At 38.3% G+C, this 18,778-nt stretch overlaps 1 protein-coding gene across 1 annotated transcript in view; it reads right to left on the reverse strand.

Moving 5' to 3' along the window:
• The window catches only part of syt3 (synaptotagmin III), a 45,792-nt gene extending 29,331 nt beyond the window's left edge, over positions 1-16,461 (reverse strand). Inside the window, exons 1-3 of the mRNA XM_065278277.1 lie at positions 16,240-16,461; positions 5,437-5,804; positions 4,884-5,312 (exon numbers count right to left, since the gene is read on the reverse strand). Coding sequence (XP_065134349.1) covers positions 4,884-5,031 — 148 coding nt within the window. The 5' untranslated portion in view covers positions 5,032-5,312; positions 5,437-5,804; positions 16,240-16,461. The remainder of the gene's footprint in view (positions 1-4,883; positions 5,313-5,436; positions 5,805-16,239) is intronic.
• Between the last annotated feature and the right edge of the window lie 2,317 nt (positions 16,462-18,778).

Raw genomic sequence — 18,778 nt, forward strand, 5'->3', positions numbered from 1 at the left:
GACAAACAGGCCGGAAAACTTGAACAGTGATGGAGAGAGAGAGAGAGAATGCAGGAATGCGAAACTGCAGGAATGAAAGATCTGCAGCCAAATGATCGGACACTGATGGAGAAAGAGACTTAACGGAGGAGTGGTTTGGGATAACAATGGTTAATATATTGATCTGTTTACAAGAATAAAGACTATTTAAAATAACTAAGCGCGTCTGAAAACTCTGAGTTGGATGAACCAGAAGATCAGAGCTCTGCCCTCTTGCTAAGCTTCATTTACTTTTCCACACCGTCACCACCTCCTAAAGATCAGGGTAGGGCTGCACAAGCCATTTGTCACGTCCCTCTTACATTTGGACATTTAGACTAGAGGCTGAACATTTCTGAATGTAGGTTGTAAACAGCTGTGGTTTTTAAAGATACATTTGTTTTTAACAGTAAGGATGTAAAGAAACATGTAATCCAATTAATATGATTGTGACTGATCCAACAAGCTTCAAATTTTAATAATGCCTTCAAATTTGTAAACAGAAAGAGTGTTGAATATAATTAATGGGGTCCTATTTGAACAATCTTGGCGTATGGTCTGAAGCAAATGGCGCAAGATGCGCTTAGGGCATTGCCAAATTCACTTTTGCTAGTTTAGAGTTGGAAAAACCGTCAGCACAACCAGATTTTAGTTCAATGACGCAATGTGCCTGAATACACCTAGTTTTAAAACCAGCATGGCCATAGGAGAACAGATTGGCGCAATGCATTTGCTATTTAACCAACGTTATTCTGCACATGAAAATGATAACTAGCAAAAAACGCATTGCGACAGGTGTATAATAGGGCCCATGGAGTACATAGGCCTAAACAGGAATACATATAATATAGAAATATAGAATATAATTCATAACTTATATTCAGAACTGTATCAAAAACAATTAGAGGCCCAAATAGTAGGGCTGTTCCGAATACCATTTTTTGAGCTTCGAAGCTCTAGTAGAAATAAAATCGAATATTCGAAGCTTCGGAAGGAGGGGCTGAACATATTTTTCTCTTTAATAAAGGCAGGAATCTGTGTGTGTGTGTATCTACAGTTTTATTATGTGGCGGATGTGTTGCTGCGGACTCAAGGGAGTGTAGTGCCTTTTTTTCGTGCAATATGGACATGTGACACGTTTAGAATAAACTTTAAATAATAAACTTTAAAAATACTACAGAACAGCGCAAGCTGGAAGCGGCGTGCCTGTCACGCGTCCTGCGAGAACAGCATTAGTGAAACAAAACACAAGAGCAATACTTTTAATAAGGTAGCCTAACATTTTTCTAACAAATAAACATTCCCGTATCAGAAATTAGCAGCACAGTAATTACTGACAACGTAGGGTAGGCTATTTAAATAAAACAACGAAAATAAATGAACGAAGTTCAACAAACTGTAATAAAACGGTAGCATACTTTCAAAATCAGGTTTATTTATAACACTTACACCATCAATATGTTTTTTTCATCAGCAGAACAATAAAGAAGATATTTTGCAGAAACCCCAGTGCTCCGTCATGCAAGTCAACCGATGCGCACACTTTAATCGCTAAAGCATATATATTCAATACATAAGTAATCCCCCATAACTGTGTGTGACATATTGACGTCTTGTGAAGCAAATCAATCAGTTTTTGCAAGAAACTGAACGTTATTTACAACACTATTAGCGTGAATGCCAAAGCAGGAAGCGCGCTTTCCGTTCGAGGCGATCTCTTCCACTGGTGCTGTTTGATGGCTGTTGACTATGGATGTTGGTCTCTCTGCGCCACCTACAGAGCGGGAGCGTGAAGCGCACTTCCTGCTTGGCAAAAGCTCTGCATTAACGCTGAAAAATATTTATATATATATATTCGAATCTCAAAACTGAAAATCGAATGTCAACCCACGGAACGAATATTCGAATATTCGAATTTTCTGGTCCAGCCCTACCAAATAGAGGCAACAAATAAATAATGTTATCAAAAAAAATATAGTCAACTGAAACATTTCTATGAACAAATTCTGTCAGCAACACAGAACTGGAAACATTATAAGCAAACTTTTGTTATATTATAAGCACACTATCAGCTCAGTTATTTGCATAATGTTTTGGGTTTCAACAATGCAGTCAGTTCTGACTGGAGCTAAGACAAAGGCCCAGGGTTAAAAATAGTATTTTTCCCTTTCACCTTGTTATTGTATGCTTGACAGCATGAGCAGAACCTCTTTCAGCATTACTGCACATATGGGCCATCCGGTGAGTACAGAAGCTTTTAAAGACCCTCAGGCAGCGCCCCTCAGATTCCCACTAATTAACACTAATATAATATTCCTGCTCAGTTATGCATGCCACTGTTTTACAATGCATTCAGAAAACAATCATGCACCTCAATAAACCAAGCTAACTTTATAGCCAATGGCCAATTTTGAAAATGCAACCTTTTTTGCATTTTCCCTTTAGCATTTCAAAGGAAAATGGCCACGAGATGTGACATGCTCCCTGTGAACAGCTGATTCCTGCCATAGCATATATGTTTTTGCTAACATGATCAAAGACACACATTACAAAAACAGAGTTTGCAAATTGCAAGTGCATGAAATAGGCATGACACTTCTGTCTTACAAAACCCTTTGGCAAAGGTTCTGCAAGGAATGATAAAGAATCTAATTAAATTCTCAGGGAGAAATGTTGACTAAGGACTTCTAAAGCCTCCAGCAAAACTTCCATGATACCCGAAGCAGGATTCAATCCAGTACCGCTTTAATAACTAGGCCTAATGGTCGACATTAGTCACTATGTCTAAATCTCTAATATAAGTAAATGTCCAGAACTCATCTAATATCATATTTTCACGATTGCACATATTCAAAAATTTTTTCATGCACAATTTAACTGACCTCATTATAATGTTTTGCCATATTTCCACAGACAAAAAACAAACATTTCCAATTGCAAGAATTGTTAAAATTTAAAGAGACTCCTACACAGCAAAACACCTTGCATTAATTCAACTCCTAAAGAAATCAAATCAACTCCAAATAAGTGCACGTACTGCTCCAATCTTCACCAATTTAAAGTAAATCAATTTAAAAGCTTTTATTAACTGCAGCAAGGTTATGGGCCAGATTTACTAACAGCATGCGCCAGTGCAAACCATCATTTTGGCGTTAAATAAGGACTTTCAAGATTTACTAAAGACGCACACTTTATTTTTGTGACCTTATTGCATATGCACTTCTAGGAGTTTCCCTTTCATATGCAAGATCTTTGGGAGGAGATTATTTAAAATTATTCACGCAACGCGATTTACTAATGTTAGCGCATGTTTTATGACTCTGAAGAAGCATGTCTTAAATTACCTTGCGCTTGAAATGGCTGCAATTATTGCTAAAAAAGAGGCATCACAGACAGCAGAGAATGCATGATACAATGCAGAGGATTTTTTAACATGTAACAGTTCATTTGGAATGCCAGAGGAACATATTATTAAAAAAAACATTTTTGCTGAAGTAAATAAAATAGGAGTCACTATGCGAAGTCACACAATACCAGACGTTTCAAACCTTCTTGTAAACCTTCATTTTTTGTACTCCATTTTTTTTCGGTGTCCTATGGCTTCATTAGCTGGGATTTCACCCACCGAATTTTCCGCTGCGCTGTCCGTGGTGCTGAACTCAAGATTAGATCTGCATTTGCGACCTTGAACTAATTTGTGCTGCTCTTAGTAGATTGCGTTGGTCATTATGGAAATCAGCTGTTGCGCCTGCGTTATTTCATTTGCGCTTTTTTAGTAAACAACACGCAGATATTTCCACTCCCATCGTTTTTTTTTTTTGGAATTGCGCTCTCACACTAATTTTCCCCGTTTAGTAAATCTAGCCCTAAGTCTTTAAAAGATAGTGTTAAAATTACTCTGCATTTGTAGTTTATTCGAACACTCCCAAGTAACTATTATCATGATTAAATTTAGAAAAATTGATTTTTCACCCTGGCATCCATTTGAGTGAATTTAGCATTTCTAGACCTGTGAAAATAAAGCTCAGATAGCGCTACTTTTCCCCCTCTTTTAAACAAGAAACTTTGAGCTATTTTGTATGAATGTGTGTGCCATTTCATATTAAATAGAATAAAAGTTTCAATTCCATTTCAATCATTGCCCACTTGGGAATTGAAACAATAATGGCAAAATCTGTAAACAGGACAGTCTCACTGTGAATGGAGCAACCAGCCATAACACCTGAGGTGGGCCTGATCTGAATACAAATAAATGGCCAGGCGCAATTACATGACTAGCAACGAGCAGCAATTACCAGTGAACATCCCTGATGGTCTTTGCGGGTCTCACAGTTCAGTGCATAAGCTGATGAAGAAAACCTCCAGAAGGACTATTGATTTTTTTTTGTTACATGTATTCCAATATTTTGGTAAAGATTTGGACATTAAACATAAATTTAGTTCAGAATAGGCTTTAACACAAAGTTATTGTATGTCTTCAAAACACTTTGAATGTATCGCACAGGTCATACAGACAAATTGTCTGATGGTAACCTTATGGTGCTAAACACTGCATATACTCTTACAAAAAAGCTTTCAAAAATGGTTTGTCAGGGTGTATGGTTCAATAAAGAACCTTGAACATCCCCAAAACCATTCCACAGACTATTATTATGGTAAGAAAGACGAGATAGACCATTGGAGAACCAAAAATGGTTCTGTTGCATCACTGCAGAGAACCTTTACTTTTAAGAGTGTGAGATATTCCACAAAAATTCAAATTTTTATTAAAGTTGAGTTTATATTGACATATGAGTAGGTCAATAATGACCAAATTTGTCTTTTTGGGTGAACTGTCTCTTTAAATCTATGTACTGTGACCTCACCTGTGTTCATCTGTCTATTGGGTCCTCTCATCATGTAGCTGAACTCTTGGCAGCTCGCACTCTGGCTGAAGCCTCCAGATCGGAAGCACAGCTCCTCCACCAGCACCAACGCCTTCTTACAAAGGTCGTCTTCCCAGTCCCCCGACATCCTCCAATCCGCATCGCACACCCACCCTGCACTCAACCAATCGTGGCGCAGCCCTCACCGCCCACACCAATTGGACGGCGCTTGAGTGGAAAGGGGGTGTATGGCCAGTTTCTACCGTAAGAATCCAATAGGACAGGAGGCCTTGTTTGTGATTCTGAAGGACAAAGTTCCAACGAGGAGTCGTCAAGGTCTCTTTATGACCGTTAATTGAAACCTTTAATGGCTTCGAAACCCACTGGTAAGTGAGTCACAATCACTCGTCTCAATAATAACATAGGCTCCTGGGAAACAAACAACAAGAGCGGGTGAAAAAAAGAAAGAAAGAAAGAAAGAAAGAAAGAGGGAAGGAAAGATTAGCATATGTTCATAAAATAAAAGATAGAGGAGTTGTGGTATTGCACATACCTTTTATGAAAAATGACACTGACATCCCTGAGTCCTTGTCATAGTACAGCGGGTCAAGACCAAATCAATTCATATAAATGGAATTTTCCTCATTGAATAAATAGTGGTACTATATTAAGGTCTGTTGTTCAGAAAGCATAGCCTAGATTTCTGGGCTATTACTCTCGGTTAAACGATCAGTCGAGAGAAAAAGAGAGTATTTGCAGGCTAAGTCCTTAAAGCAGCATCGGGCAGCGTTCGAGACCTTTTGTTTCCAATGTGTTGTGTTGGAACACACTGTCCTCCCTCGTTTTTCATTTAAACTGTAATGTTGATTGTGGTCCACACAGCTGTATTTCTGGAATGTTCTACGGGAGCTTTGAAACCGCCTGAAAGAAAGAGAAATAGAGAGGAAGAGAGAATGATCCACACACATCATTAAAAGCTGCTGTAAAATTATGGTTAAATTATAAAGGCAACCCGCTGGGCTTGCAGAGCTCGATGGCATGCAGAGAAGAACTGTTCATGCTGGATAAATGTTTTATACCAAAGACAAACATCTCTCCTGCTACAGTGCATCTTAAGAACAAGAATGTGGTCAACCACATAACATGTTTAACTTATGAGTTGCATGATATATATAGATAGGGTTCTGAAATCTGATGATCTTCAATGTTAGGGATAAAACCATTTAGCTATTTTAACAAGAACTCTAATCAACACTAAAGCACTTCGTGTAATTCATTTCCCACATTTGTAATGCAAACCTTTTCATTAAGGGATTACATGAAAAGGTCATATCTATAATAAGAAATACTGCTACCAATACTTTTTTCATTAAAAAAACAACTGACAGTTCTCTCATTACATGCGTTTCAAACCACTGAGCCCCTTTTTTCAGTGGAACACAATATTATAAACTATAACGGGGTTGTCAAGAAAAAATAAGCGTTTATATATGTACCTTTTTATTTGATGCGGCATGTGTTCAAAAAGTAGTACTGGTTTGGCCAAACATTATTTTTAAAGATGCAATGTGGGACTTTTAACAGCATCTGGCAGTTAGACTGTGAATTGCAACCAAAGACTCAGTCCACAGCTCACCCCTCCCTTTCGAAACGCATAGTGAAGCTACGATAGCAGCCCACAGGACAAACATGTCATCGTCTGGGACAACGTAGTAACAACAAAATGCAATCTATATGCCCTATTTTTGGACGGGATTAGTTTTACAGGGGGACCTCTGAAAAAATAGTGCTTCTCAGAGTTCATCTGTGTTTTTAATCCCGTCCGAATCGGCCATGTCTGTGTTTTTCTCTGACGACCTCCGTAAGAATTCCAGAGCAATTTACCTACTGTTTTTCGCCGAACTCAGAGGTCCTCTGAGAAACGTAATCCTGTCTGGATGCAAATGTCTGTGTTCGCCTGCAATATCTTTTGAAAACGCATATCTTTTCGTGTTTTGGCCAACGTGATCTGCCGTAAGGTCTTACTAACGCGAGTTTATTGTACTTCCTGAGTCCCATTCATTCAGATATGGATGTTTTTTCCATTCGGTGAAATAAAATAATTAAATCAAAATGAGCTGAAGACAGGGTTCCCACACCTTAGTTAACTTCAAATTCAAGGACCTTTCAAGGACTTTCCAGATCCAATACCTCACATTCCAGGACTAAATGTGAGGACACATTTCAAGGGAGAGCAAGGTTACATCGAGTTACCTTTTAAGACACATTGTTACAGTTCCCTTTGCGGGAACTTGCTCTCAGTCACTGTGGTGACACTTTGGGGACGCTTCCAGGAGTAAGTATGTCTGAATGTGTATATCAACTTCAACCAATGGTGAGGCTTAACGACAAAGAAAAGGTTATGCGGAAGCCAGAAAGTATATCGCTATCTGTAATATTGGCAAAGGTTGTGTTACAGGGACGCAGGAAGTATGGCAAGGGAGACGCAGCGCCTCGTTCCCTTCTCAGGGAACAACAGTTCCAAACGTAACCCGAGACGTTTTCATGTGTCAAACACAACTATGCAAAAAAAACATTTTGGTATTTGCATACAGAAGATATAAGCATTTAAAGCGAACAGTTTAGCACGTTCTACAATTTTTATGATATTATCCTACACTACACAGGGAATAATATGGATTTTTTTTCAGAAAACTTCTTGCATCAAATGGATTCAAGCACTTTAAAACTTCTTCCACCCTGAAGCTATTTTGGGGATTTTCGCCTGGATTTGGCCTACCCAATTTCAAAAGCTTCCCATACCCACATGCAGAGGTGCACATACAAAAGTTTGGTATCATTTTACAGGAAACCCTTTGAAATTACATAAAACACTGTTGAAAGTGCTAAACATGGTTGTATGTGATATCAGTCCTCTAATAAACACAAAAATAAATAGGCGCTTTTTGATGTTTTTTTCTAAAGTTTTTATTTGAAAGTATATAACTCTGGCCCTGGGTATCTCAGGTTCCTGCAGACAGTTTTATTTGATTCCAGCTATTGTCAGTTTACAGAGGAAAAAGGAATTTTTTCTCTATCATAATCTATGCAAAAGTTATTTTACTCCAACTGATGGGAGGAATAATACGCTTATGGTGTACAATTTCTGCCAAAAAACATTTGAAGTGCTACCATAACCACATACAGTGGAATAAATGCAATTTCTTTATATCATTTTAAAGAAAACCCTTTGAAGTTACATAAAAAGCTGCTGTTTGTGACAAATATTGTTATTTATGTTGTTTTTCATATGATGAAACACCAAATTTTATTTTTTATGTTGTAAACACTGTCTTTGATAGTGTATAACTCTGGTTCTGTGTGCTCTAGCAGACTGCAGACAGTTCTGGTTGTTAGCAGCAGCAGACAGTAAACACCCAAAAAAAGAATGAACTCTTTATCATGTCGCATTCAAAAGTTATTCTTATTTTACTGAAGGGTGCGGAAATACTTTTCATAAAAATATTAATTTTTTGTTTTGCACATATAATAAAAAGCTAGGGATTAATTATGCAAACAATCAAAGAAAATGCTGTGAATGGACTCATTGTTTAGAGTAGGACCTAAAATAAAAGATGATGTATCATTTGTGGCAATATGTGAAATCTGAGGCAGCTCACACTCAAGTTTCACCTATGTGTACAAAAGACCATTTTTTACCTTATTATTCATTCGATGATTGTTGGATATTTGTTGATATTAGAACAAAAATAATGCTGTAGCCTTATTCCTGAGAGTGAGAGCTTTCATTTGATATAAGACTTGCCCATGTTTGTCATTTTTGAAAAATATGAAATATGTGAATATTATATGATATCAAAAAATATTGGGGGGGGTGATAGTGTAAATTAAGTGTAAATAACAGACGTAGTGGGGGACACGTTAAACTCAAACGTCGTTTGGAAAACTAATCCCATCCGAATAGTGCTTATGGAAGAGTTTGTCCATTTAGGGCTACTGTAGAAACATGAGAATGGCGACTTCCATGTAAGGGGACCTGCGGTTTATGTAGATAAAACAATACAGTTCATTTTGTAGAGCACTGATAATATAGTTATGTATATTTTAAAGCATTTCTGTCCACAGATCTCACATTGCACCTTTAAATTACAGGTTGTGTACAATTAACAATTTGTCATTTATTGTCATTTGTTCCCTTAAAGGCAAAAAGATGTACATAAATATGCTACAATCTATAAGTCTGAATCACGCAGACAGCATTGAAATATCAAGGTTGCTGTACTTTCATCTAAGGATCAGTGCGTGTATAATTTGTCAGTTTGAGAGTCTGTATCTCTGAGATCTCTTTTCTATTCTTCCTTTGTTCTGTGCTCATTCTGTCTCGAAAACCAGGTCAAAGCTCCACCTTTAATTTCCATTCTCTTTTGCACTCTGTGTGTCAGCCAAGTGTTTCTATCCCGCCCCTCCTGCGTCAGCTAAAACAGCGGAAAGTAGTCAAAGCTATCGAAATTCCAATCGATTTAACGATCTCCGCCTTTCATCACAGTGTTTTTCTCTGTCTTAGCCAGCGAAGTCCCTCAAGAAATCAGATCTATGTTTCTTTCTCCAATGGGATGCCTCCTTATTGAGCGGAAACGTCCATCGATCATTCTGATGGACTGGTCTTTCATGCTTTTTAGGTCTGTAAAATGTCATTGGTCTTTCATTGTAAGGTGGACAGTTTCTCTACAGCCAGGTGCTGCTTTCTCATCCATTTCACCTGCTTGGTTCCATCAATCAGTCAAAGCCTAAAGTACATTTATAGGTTATTCAGCCCAAGACTAAGGTCAAGATGTTCACCCATACTCATTGGTTGGCTTCTCCTCTTCCTGCCTCATCAGCGCATTAGTGCAATCTAACAGTCTGCCCCGGTGTCTGAAGAAAACACAAACAGACTGAGGTCCATTTATCTGTCCATCCGGTCCATTTAAAAATGAGCCTCAGATTAGCTCATAAAAACACTCACACACCCAAAAAACCCATATGTTCTCCTCAGTCCGTAAATCTGCCCGAGTTTGACTTAAAAACTCTGCATATCTCAATCTGAAAGATAGCCGTCTGGCACCAAACTACAGTGCCGCTGTCCAGAAAAGCCAGGTCGATTCGGAGCGAAGTTAGAGAGTGGGGAAGGTGGGGGATGGTGGGGAAAGAGAAGGTAATGAAAAAATATAAATGGGAAGGAGCTGAAAAAAAGAAAGACAGAGAGAGAGAGGCATAAACTATAGACTTAAGGAGAAAGAGGTCTGTAATGGGCGCATGCGCACCATGTGGCCTTGGAATCCAGACAAAAACAGTGTCTTCCTGATGCTAGTGTAAATGTCTGGAGGATGGACATTTACAAGTCATATGCTGTAATAAAGATACAAGAGAAGCTACAGGGTATTACAGTCTGTACGTTTGTGACACAGACATGAAACACACACACACACACACACATCCAGGACAACAGAACATGAAACCCATCTCAGACATTCCATTGACTGCTGTCCAGGTCTGAATCAATATTTCCAGGAAAAGCAATAGTTCACACCAGAGACCCCTGCAACCTGCATGGTCATGGTCCAATCACGCACGAGCCAGATGGAATTGCCACATAAAGGCCACAAAACTAGTGAGCCCTGTACAATCACACACACACTAGAAGTGAAAAGAACATAAATGAAAAGATTGTACGGATGTGCAATTGGGCCCAAACAAAGAGAACGGTCAATGTTCATTGACATTAATCAAATCTGATTTCCATAGGTCTGATCAAACAGCCCATTCTCATGAATACGTGTATAAATAGCACGCCTTTTGAAAAGTCATGCAATACATACGCCAAAGTCCAATTTTGTGTGCACATATGCCAGTCCTTCACATTCACTTAATACCACAATCATTTTATGTATTGGTTTCTCAATTTTTCTATTTTTTTACCATTGTCGCTTTGGGTTGGGGTTAGAACAAATTTCTGTTACATTAAATTACATCCAAACCCTAATTCCAACCGCAACTCCGAACGACCATGGTTAAAAAATAGAAAAAAAGGGAGAAACCTATACATTAAATGAAATCGTATAACCCTAATTGACAATGGTTTAAAAATTTAAAAAATTAAGAAACCAATACATAAAATGACATGAAAAGATGAGTGGTATTAAATGGATAGTTGACCTTAAAATTCTGTCATCATTTACTCATCCTCATGTTGTTCTAAACCTGTATGCATTTCTGTTTTTCTAATCAACACAAAAAAAAGATATATTTTGAGAAATGATGGTAAACACACAGCATTGTGACCATTGACTTCCATAAAATATTTTGGACCTATTGTGATAAATGATGAAGAAAATATTTTGATAAATGATGGTAAGCACACAGTTTAGGGTACCAATTAAATTCCATAATTTTTTTTATTCCTACTATGGAAGTCCATGCTCACTATCTGCTGTATGTTTACCATAATTTCTCAAAATATCTTTTTTTGTGTTGACCAGAAAAAAGAAATTCATACAGGTTTAGAACAACATTAGGATGAGTAAATGATGACAGAATTTTCATTTTAAGGTGAACTATCCCTTCAAGTGAACAGGAAGGACTGGCATATGTATTGCACGACTTTTCAAAAGGCATGCAATTTATACGCAAGTCATGAGAATGGGTTGGATCAAAGATGTTTCTCTTAATTGTTCCTGTAGCTCAGTTGGAAAAGCGTTGTGTTAGCAGTGCAAAAGATTGTGGGTTTGATTCCCTATTAAAACAATTATTGAATGATCTGTAAGTTGCTTTGGATAAATGCTTTTGCCAAATGTGTAAATGTAAATGTTAAAGGGATAGTTCGGCCAAAAATGATATTAAACCCATGATTTACTCACCCCAATCTGTCCGAGTTGCATATGTCCATCGTTTTTCAGACAAACACATTTTCAGATATTTTAGAAAATGTTTTAGATCTTTCAGTTGATTAAATGTAATGTTACGGGGTCCACACATAGTCCACGACCTTCAAGTCCAAAAAAAGTGTGTCCATCCTTCACAAATTAAATCCAAACGGCTCCAGGATGATAAACAAAGGTCTTCTGAGGGTAATCCGCACGGTGTTGTTGTAGAAATATCCATATTTAAAACTTTATTAACGTAAATAAATACCTTCCGGTAGCGCCGCCATCTTAGTCGCATCCGCATTCAGGATGAGAGCTTACGCAGCCTACGGAGGCTACTCTGCTGCTGCTTTGTGCCCCCACACTCCAAATTTGTCATACGTCACTAAGAAAAGTGCGTACACTATGCTAATACTCTCTCCTGAATACAGAGGAGTCTAAGATGGCGGTGCTACTGGAAGGTAGTTATTTTCGTTTATAAAGTTTTAAATATGGATATTTCTACAACAACACCGTGCGGATTACCCTCAGAAGACCTTTGTTTATCATCCTGGAGCTGTTTGGATTTAACTTGTGAAGGATGGACGCACTTTTTATGGACTTGAAGGTCGTGGACCCCGTAACATTACATTTAATCAACTGAAAGATCTAAAACATTTTCTAAAATATCCGAAAATGTGTCTGTCTGAAAAACGATGGAGATATGCAACTCGGACAGCTTGGGGGTGAGTAAATCATGGGTTTAATATCATTTTTGGCCGAACTATCCCTTTAAGTGTCCCAAATGTTTCTCCCAGTTTTGCTTGGAAACCAACAGAAAAATTGCACACATACAGTACTGTAGGATCACAATGAAATTAATGTGGACAGTACAACAAAAATAATTTAAAAAGCCCCAGAAGAGATTTCAGGGATTAATGTCTGAGAAGCATAAGACAAAAAGAAAAGTCTCAATTTGCTTTCCATTTAATCATGTTGTCTAGGAGCAACAACTAAAATTAAATTTGTGACCGTTCCATGTTACATAACAAGGTTCCAATTCTGTTTATTTCAAGGCAAAAAGACGTTGTATCATTGAATGACCTAAATTAAACAGAACAGAAGCACACTGTAAAAAAATTGGTGCTTAATAGCACTAAAAGTGGTTCACTGGCTCGTAATCATAGGGAAACCACTTTAAATGCTAGCACCTAGAACCACATGATGCTATGTAGAACCAAAGTGATGCTAGAGTCGTGCTAGGTTCTACATAGGTGCTAAATAGCACTTAAAGTATGAATGCACTGATATATTGGCCTATAATCTGTATAGGCAGATCAAATAAATTTTCTCACTACAGATCTGGAGATTGTTTAAAAACAGCAAAAGCTCAGGGCAGATTATATCCTAATCCTACCAATCAAAAGAGGCGAAAAATCGCATCAGAAGTGATACTGTGTGATTATTTTGCATTGGGTGACAATGTCAACAAAATTGCAGTTTGTACGCTCTGTACATCTAGGATTTCACGACAATTATATCGGTAACTGCACAGAAATGTGGTATTGGTGCATTCCTAACTTAAAGTGGGTCCCCAATGATTACAAGCTTTTAGTGCTATTTAGCACCATTTTTTAATCTCAAATAAACACCAAGCACTGACATTAAAATGCTCTAAGGACATTTTTAGTTGAAATTAACACTTTTAGAAATTTTACTTGTAAGCAGTGTTCAATCAATGTATATAATCAGACAGCGTAGTCAATAGCCAACAATTCTCTCACGAACAAAGCAATAGTGAAATGTCAAATGACCACATCATATAATACGACAGGTTCTAAAGACTCTCAGTCCTTCAACTGACCACCAACGTCAAGGCATTTGCAACTGACAATGGAAATGTCACCGACTGTTTGTTCTTACACAGCACACCTGGTGTTCAATACATGACTGTCAGGTGCCTTAAGTAGAGATTTTTCAGGAGTCTGTCAACATCACAGATCAGCAGCAGTGGCTTGGGTCACTGAAGTTTTAACAGCAGAGAGCAGATGGCTTTGAGGTTTTGTCCTGAGCCCCGAGGTGAAATTATTCAAGCCAATGAAAAATGATGCAATTAGTTTTGTCCCAAAGGCAACATGCGCTGCCCTACTTACATTGGTTGACCAGTTTGCGGGCTAATGGTTGAAGTTGCTAGAAAGTCTGCAAAAGAGCTTTAAACAGTTGAAAGTGTGGTCTGTTCTTCACCTGAAATTTTGCTGCAATTCTAAAGAAAGTAACTATATTCATGTATTCATAAACAAACAAACCATGCACATTATGGTATGTTTTAATGAGGATACACACAAATAAAACTTTACACCTTGCAATAAAATTCCTTTATAGTCGGTTTTTTGTTACTGTTAAGGAGATCACATGGGTACTACAGCCTATTAGATTGCTATCTAGTTTCACCTGTAGTGTTCAAATATTCATAAGCAAATATAATCAAATATGTTTCAATTGTTGTATAGTAATAATGTTTAAGTATGCAAAACAGACTTTAAAGCAAATATTTCACATGTACAGTACAGAGCTTGCACGGTTTGCACGCTTCTTGTTTAGACTAATTGTAAAGGAAAATGATGGCTAATCCCATTCTTCTCTGCTGAGGTTAGGAATTTGAAAACTTCTTTTGACAAGGTATGTAAATCCATTAAGTATATCCAATAGGATATTCAATGCCTTAATGAAGACTTTGTGGTTTCTTTTCTCTCATTTTTAACGCTTACTTTTCTTTCTGACTCACTGTATTACTTCAATGCCTGTGGTCTTATCTGCAATGTCATCGCGAGTTTAATCTGCTTTTGTTTCTGTAAGGCTGTACCTTTTTTAAAACCTGTCAGAAGATAACAGTAATTTTTTCCCCTTTTGCTTTAAAGCCAAGTGTGTTTTTAAGACTTTCTGTAAAGTGGGAATGAATGAATAAATGATAGCAGCACTGTTTTAGCACACTGATGTACAAGTCCCACCATCACAGCCCCTTTTCCTTTTCCAAGCCTTCCTCTACTTTGTCATCTGGTACCATTCTCTCAAATCACTTATCTCATGTGGTGGAAGAGGAAGCCAGGCAAAAAAATGCCTTCAGCAGAGTCATAAACCATACTTGTCAAACACTCATCTACATTACTGCGTCATCTCCCTCGATTTGCTCATATCTGGCAAAATGCTGTATATGTACCAGGACAATACTGTATATCTGACTCCACGGCAGTCCACGGCACTGCACTGCCAACAGCTGCTGTCATTTACACAACTAGACCTTCACTGCTGGAAAAAATGAGGGGTGATATTACATATGGCTGTAAAAAAATGAACATGATACTTTCGCCATTACAGCTACAAGCCGAAGTAGCTCACAAAGTGAGGCAACACTGTTTATGAATATCTATTTAGTACCGCTGATCCGACTTTGTCATGCAACATTTGAAAACCTCAGAAACATCCGAACCTTTACAGGTGCACATACTTTAAAAGTATACATAGCACATGAATAGCTTTTCTGCAAGTTATCTCTTCATCTCTAGTTCTCCTCAGTCATCCTTAAATTATGACAGGAAAGCACCACCAAAGAAAACCGGCGACTCTGTGCGAGGAACCCTGGGATACTGGTGATGCTGTACGCCAGCTTTTAGCTTCAGCTCCCACACAAATTGTGGAGGGAAGCTCTCGGCAGCCCGACAGTCAGGCAACGTCATCACCTGCTCCATCACATTGTGGGGGGAATTAATCGCCCCCTCATATGGCTTTTACGAATGCCTTTCTATGCATGCCTCTCTGTGAGGAACAGAGAGGATTCCTGTGATGGTTCCATATGGATATATTAATATTTGCATAATTCCAGTACTGTGCCTGATAGAAGCCAGTGTAAGCCTGCCTTTGAAGACTGTGGGTAGGGGTGGGGTTTGGAGGGGGAAGAAACACCGATAAGGGGTTGAAGAGAAGGGAAGCAGCTTCATGTTATATATAATTCAGATTTTTTACTCTTGCATTACACATGCATATGCAGAGGTTGAGCAGAAATAGTAAAGAGCAGAATTACAGAAAATACATATACATAGCATACACATATGTGCACATCTGAAAATGTCACGATTCTCTGGTAATATAACATCCATGCATTATTTTGCAGTAGGCAAACTAGGATTATTGAGGTAACTACAATATCCCACAATGACGGGGTTTTGCGCGACGATACCGGACAGACATGCAAACCTCCTTAGATACACATACAAATAAATAGGCTATATCGTATCTACAACAATCCGTAGTGAGTCCTTATTTTTAAAAGCAATGCAGATCGGAACGACTGTCTCCATCATATGCACTCGAGCTCATACTCATCCAATATTATTTTTTCTCATGCGACGCGATACAAGAGCAAAACCGTAACATCCGCCCCGCAAGCCCAAAGAAAGAGAAAGACTGAAATACCGCACCTGGGACAGACGGATGCCAAAGGGCAGACCGAGAGGGACAGAGGAGGTGTCTCTCCGCTCCTCTCTTTCTCCTCTCTTTCTGTGTTTTCGCTTGTCTTCACAGCCTCGTTTTTTTCTCTCTATTTCACTCTCTGCCCTCCCTCCCTTCTCCTTCCTTTGCCTTGTGCGCGGAATACTAAACAAGCCGCGTCTCTGCTCACGGGCTCCAGTGCCCGTGCAGCTCTAAACACATACTGATGTATGGAGAGAGAGAGAGAGAGAGACAGAGAGAGAGAGAGAGAGAGAGACAGAGAGAGAGAGAGAGAGAGAGAGAGAGAGAGAGAGAGAGAGAGAGAGAGAGAGAGAGAGATTGGACGGGACAGGGATGGATGGGTAAGTAGGTGGGGAATATCATGGGTATGTGCCGTGGGTCGGCCTGTCGTGAAGAGCTCATACGATGCTTAAAGAGAAATGCAGGAGATAATCGACTTAAAAAATAAGCGTATTACGTAAGTTAGTCACTTTAATATTCTATATGACTACATTTAGCTACTTAAGATGAAATATTTACGTTTGGTGTAGCCTAACGTTTGTGTAGTTCAGTCAAAATTTGGCAATAGAGAGCAAAAACATTAACATTACTTTAATATTGGCCTAACGTTCATTCCTTCGGGAAGTTCGGGTTTGTTTAATAGTATAGTAAATGTTAATGTAAAATGATCATGTTTTGCAGCAAGAAATGGGGGCATCAGTCAACACAATAAATATAAATGCATGGTGTGTCACTTATTAGAGATTATTCAAAATATCTTGTCCCGTTTTAATTTCCTTTCACGTCTCTCGGGAATACTTGATTCTGATTGGTCATTCGCAAATGGCGACGTCTGATAACGTTAATAACATACAGCTAATCGTGGTACTGGCCTCTACCAATTAGATGTCTAATGTAACACTATTTTCCTATGTCAGGTTTGAGCATTAAATACAATACAGTAAAAAAGAATAATGTAATCCAGCCACAAAATAAACCCAGAGTGATTTATTTGCAATAACAACCGGCTGGATGTGCATTATCCCGCTTATTAGACTGTGAGTAGGCTACATATATATGAGGAGCTCAGATGCAAAAGCCTATAAACGCCACTGCCATCAAAAATAAGATACATCAAATACTTAAAATCTGCTTAATCCCCACTTCAGGTCATTTCGAAATACCGGTGTGTTGCAGAATCCAATAAGAATCTGATAAAAAAATCATATTTATGAGAAAACATGTCAGCAGCACAAGGTTTTGCGTCTGAGCTCTTCATATGGACAGGAAATAATGATTTGATATAGGTTTTATTAGCTCATGAGTAAGAAATGCAAACGTTCTGATATGAAAACCCAGTTTGGTTCAAAGTAATTCAACAAGACAAATATGCATTTGTTTTAATAATAATAATAATAATTAATTAAGCTATGAATATATATTTTAAATGTATTTGTAATTATTAAACTGAATCCAGTAAAGATGACTCGCAGTACCCGGGTGTGACTGCACTATAGCATTGTCAAGTTGTTGTTAACAGGGAAAACCTTGGAATCAAGGCCAATCAAAACCCAGCATTCCAGAGCGGCATGTAATAATTTGCAATAATGGCCGGCTATGTGAACATTATCCCTAACTTATACTCTGCTATCAATGAGACGGCAGGATTTCACACATGTACAGTTGCACTGAATTTTTATAGTGGTGTGAACAGGAGAATCACTTTCATTTTTTGTGACACTATTACTGCTACAAATACAACTGCTGAATTATTGTTAAGAAAAGAGTAACAACTCTATCTAAAGCTGCTATTGCTCTACAGCTGTAAGTATTAATACAGGTAATCGAGCAGCTGCAGCAAAGAGACAGAAACATGAATACTTTAATCATCTTTGATCTATGATAATTTACAGTATTGATCAGCAGTCACCTAAAAACAAAGGACACGGAGTGTAGCAGCCTAAAGCATTGAGCATGATGATCGGGGTATAAATGAGTGTAAACAGCTGCCTCTGCTAACTGTCAGAGCAGTGCAGAGGGAGACGCTGAGGAAAACACAACAGGACAGGGGAGAGAGAGAGACCACAGAAGCAAAGCTATCGAGAGAGAGTAGACTACAAGACAGAAAGAGAGAGCAAGAGACAGGTTAGAGAGAGAAGAGAAGATCTAAGACAAAAAGGGTTCAGGGAGAGAAATCTGAAAGCTTGGCCTCAGGCGGCAGCCGCTGTCCTTAGTGAGCTCATGTCAGTGAGGCAGCATGTACAGGCAGTGCTCCCGTTTCCTACTAACAAATTACATATACACACTCTTGTGCACACAGAAATGTTCACGTTTTTGGACACTTATTTTTGGCACAATTTAAATTAGGGCAAAGAGGTTTTCGGTAATTGAGAAGCTGCATAAATTATGAGCCTTAAAAGCTACAAAGAGCTGTAGAAAGTTACAAAAGTAAAATGAGTTCTAGGAAGAACATACTTCATTCTTAATAAAACAATAGTTATTTTAACCGATCATAGCCCTAACACAGTT

The sequence above is a fragment of the Paramisgurnus dabryanus genome, chromosome 3, assembly GCF_030506205.2.
Source record: "Paramisgurnus dabryanus chromosome 3, PD_genome_1.1, whole genome shotgun sequence".
Lineage (NCBI taxonomy): Eukaryota > Metazoa > Chordata > Actinopteri > Cypriniformes > Cobitidae > Paramisgurnus > Paramisgurnus dabryanus.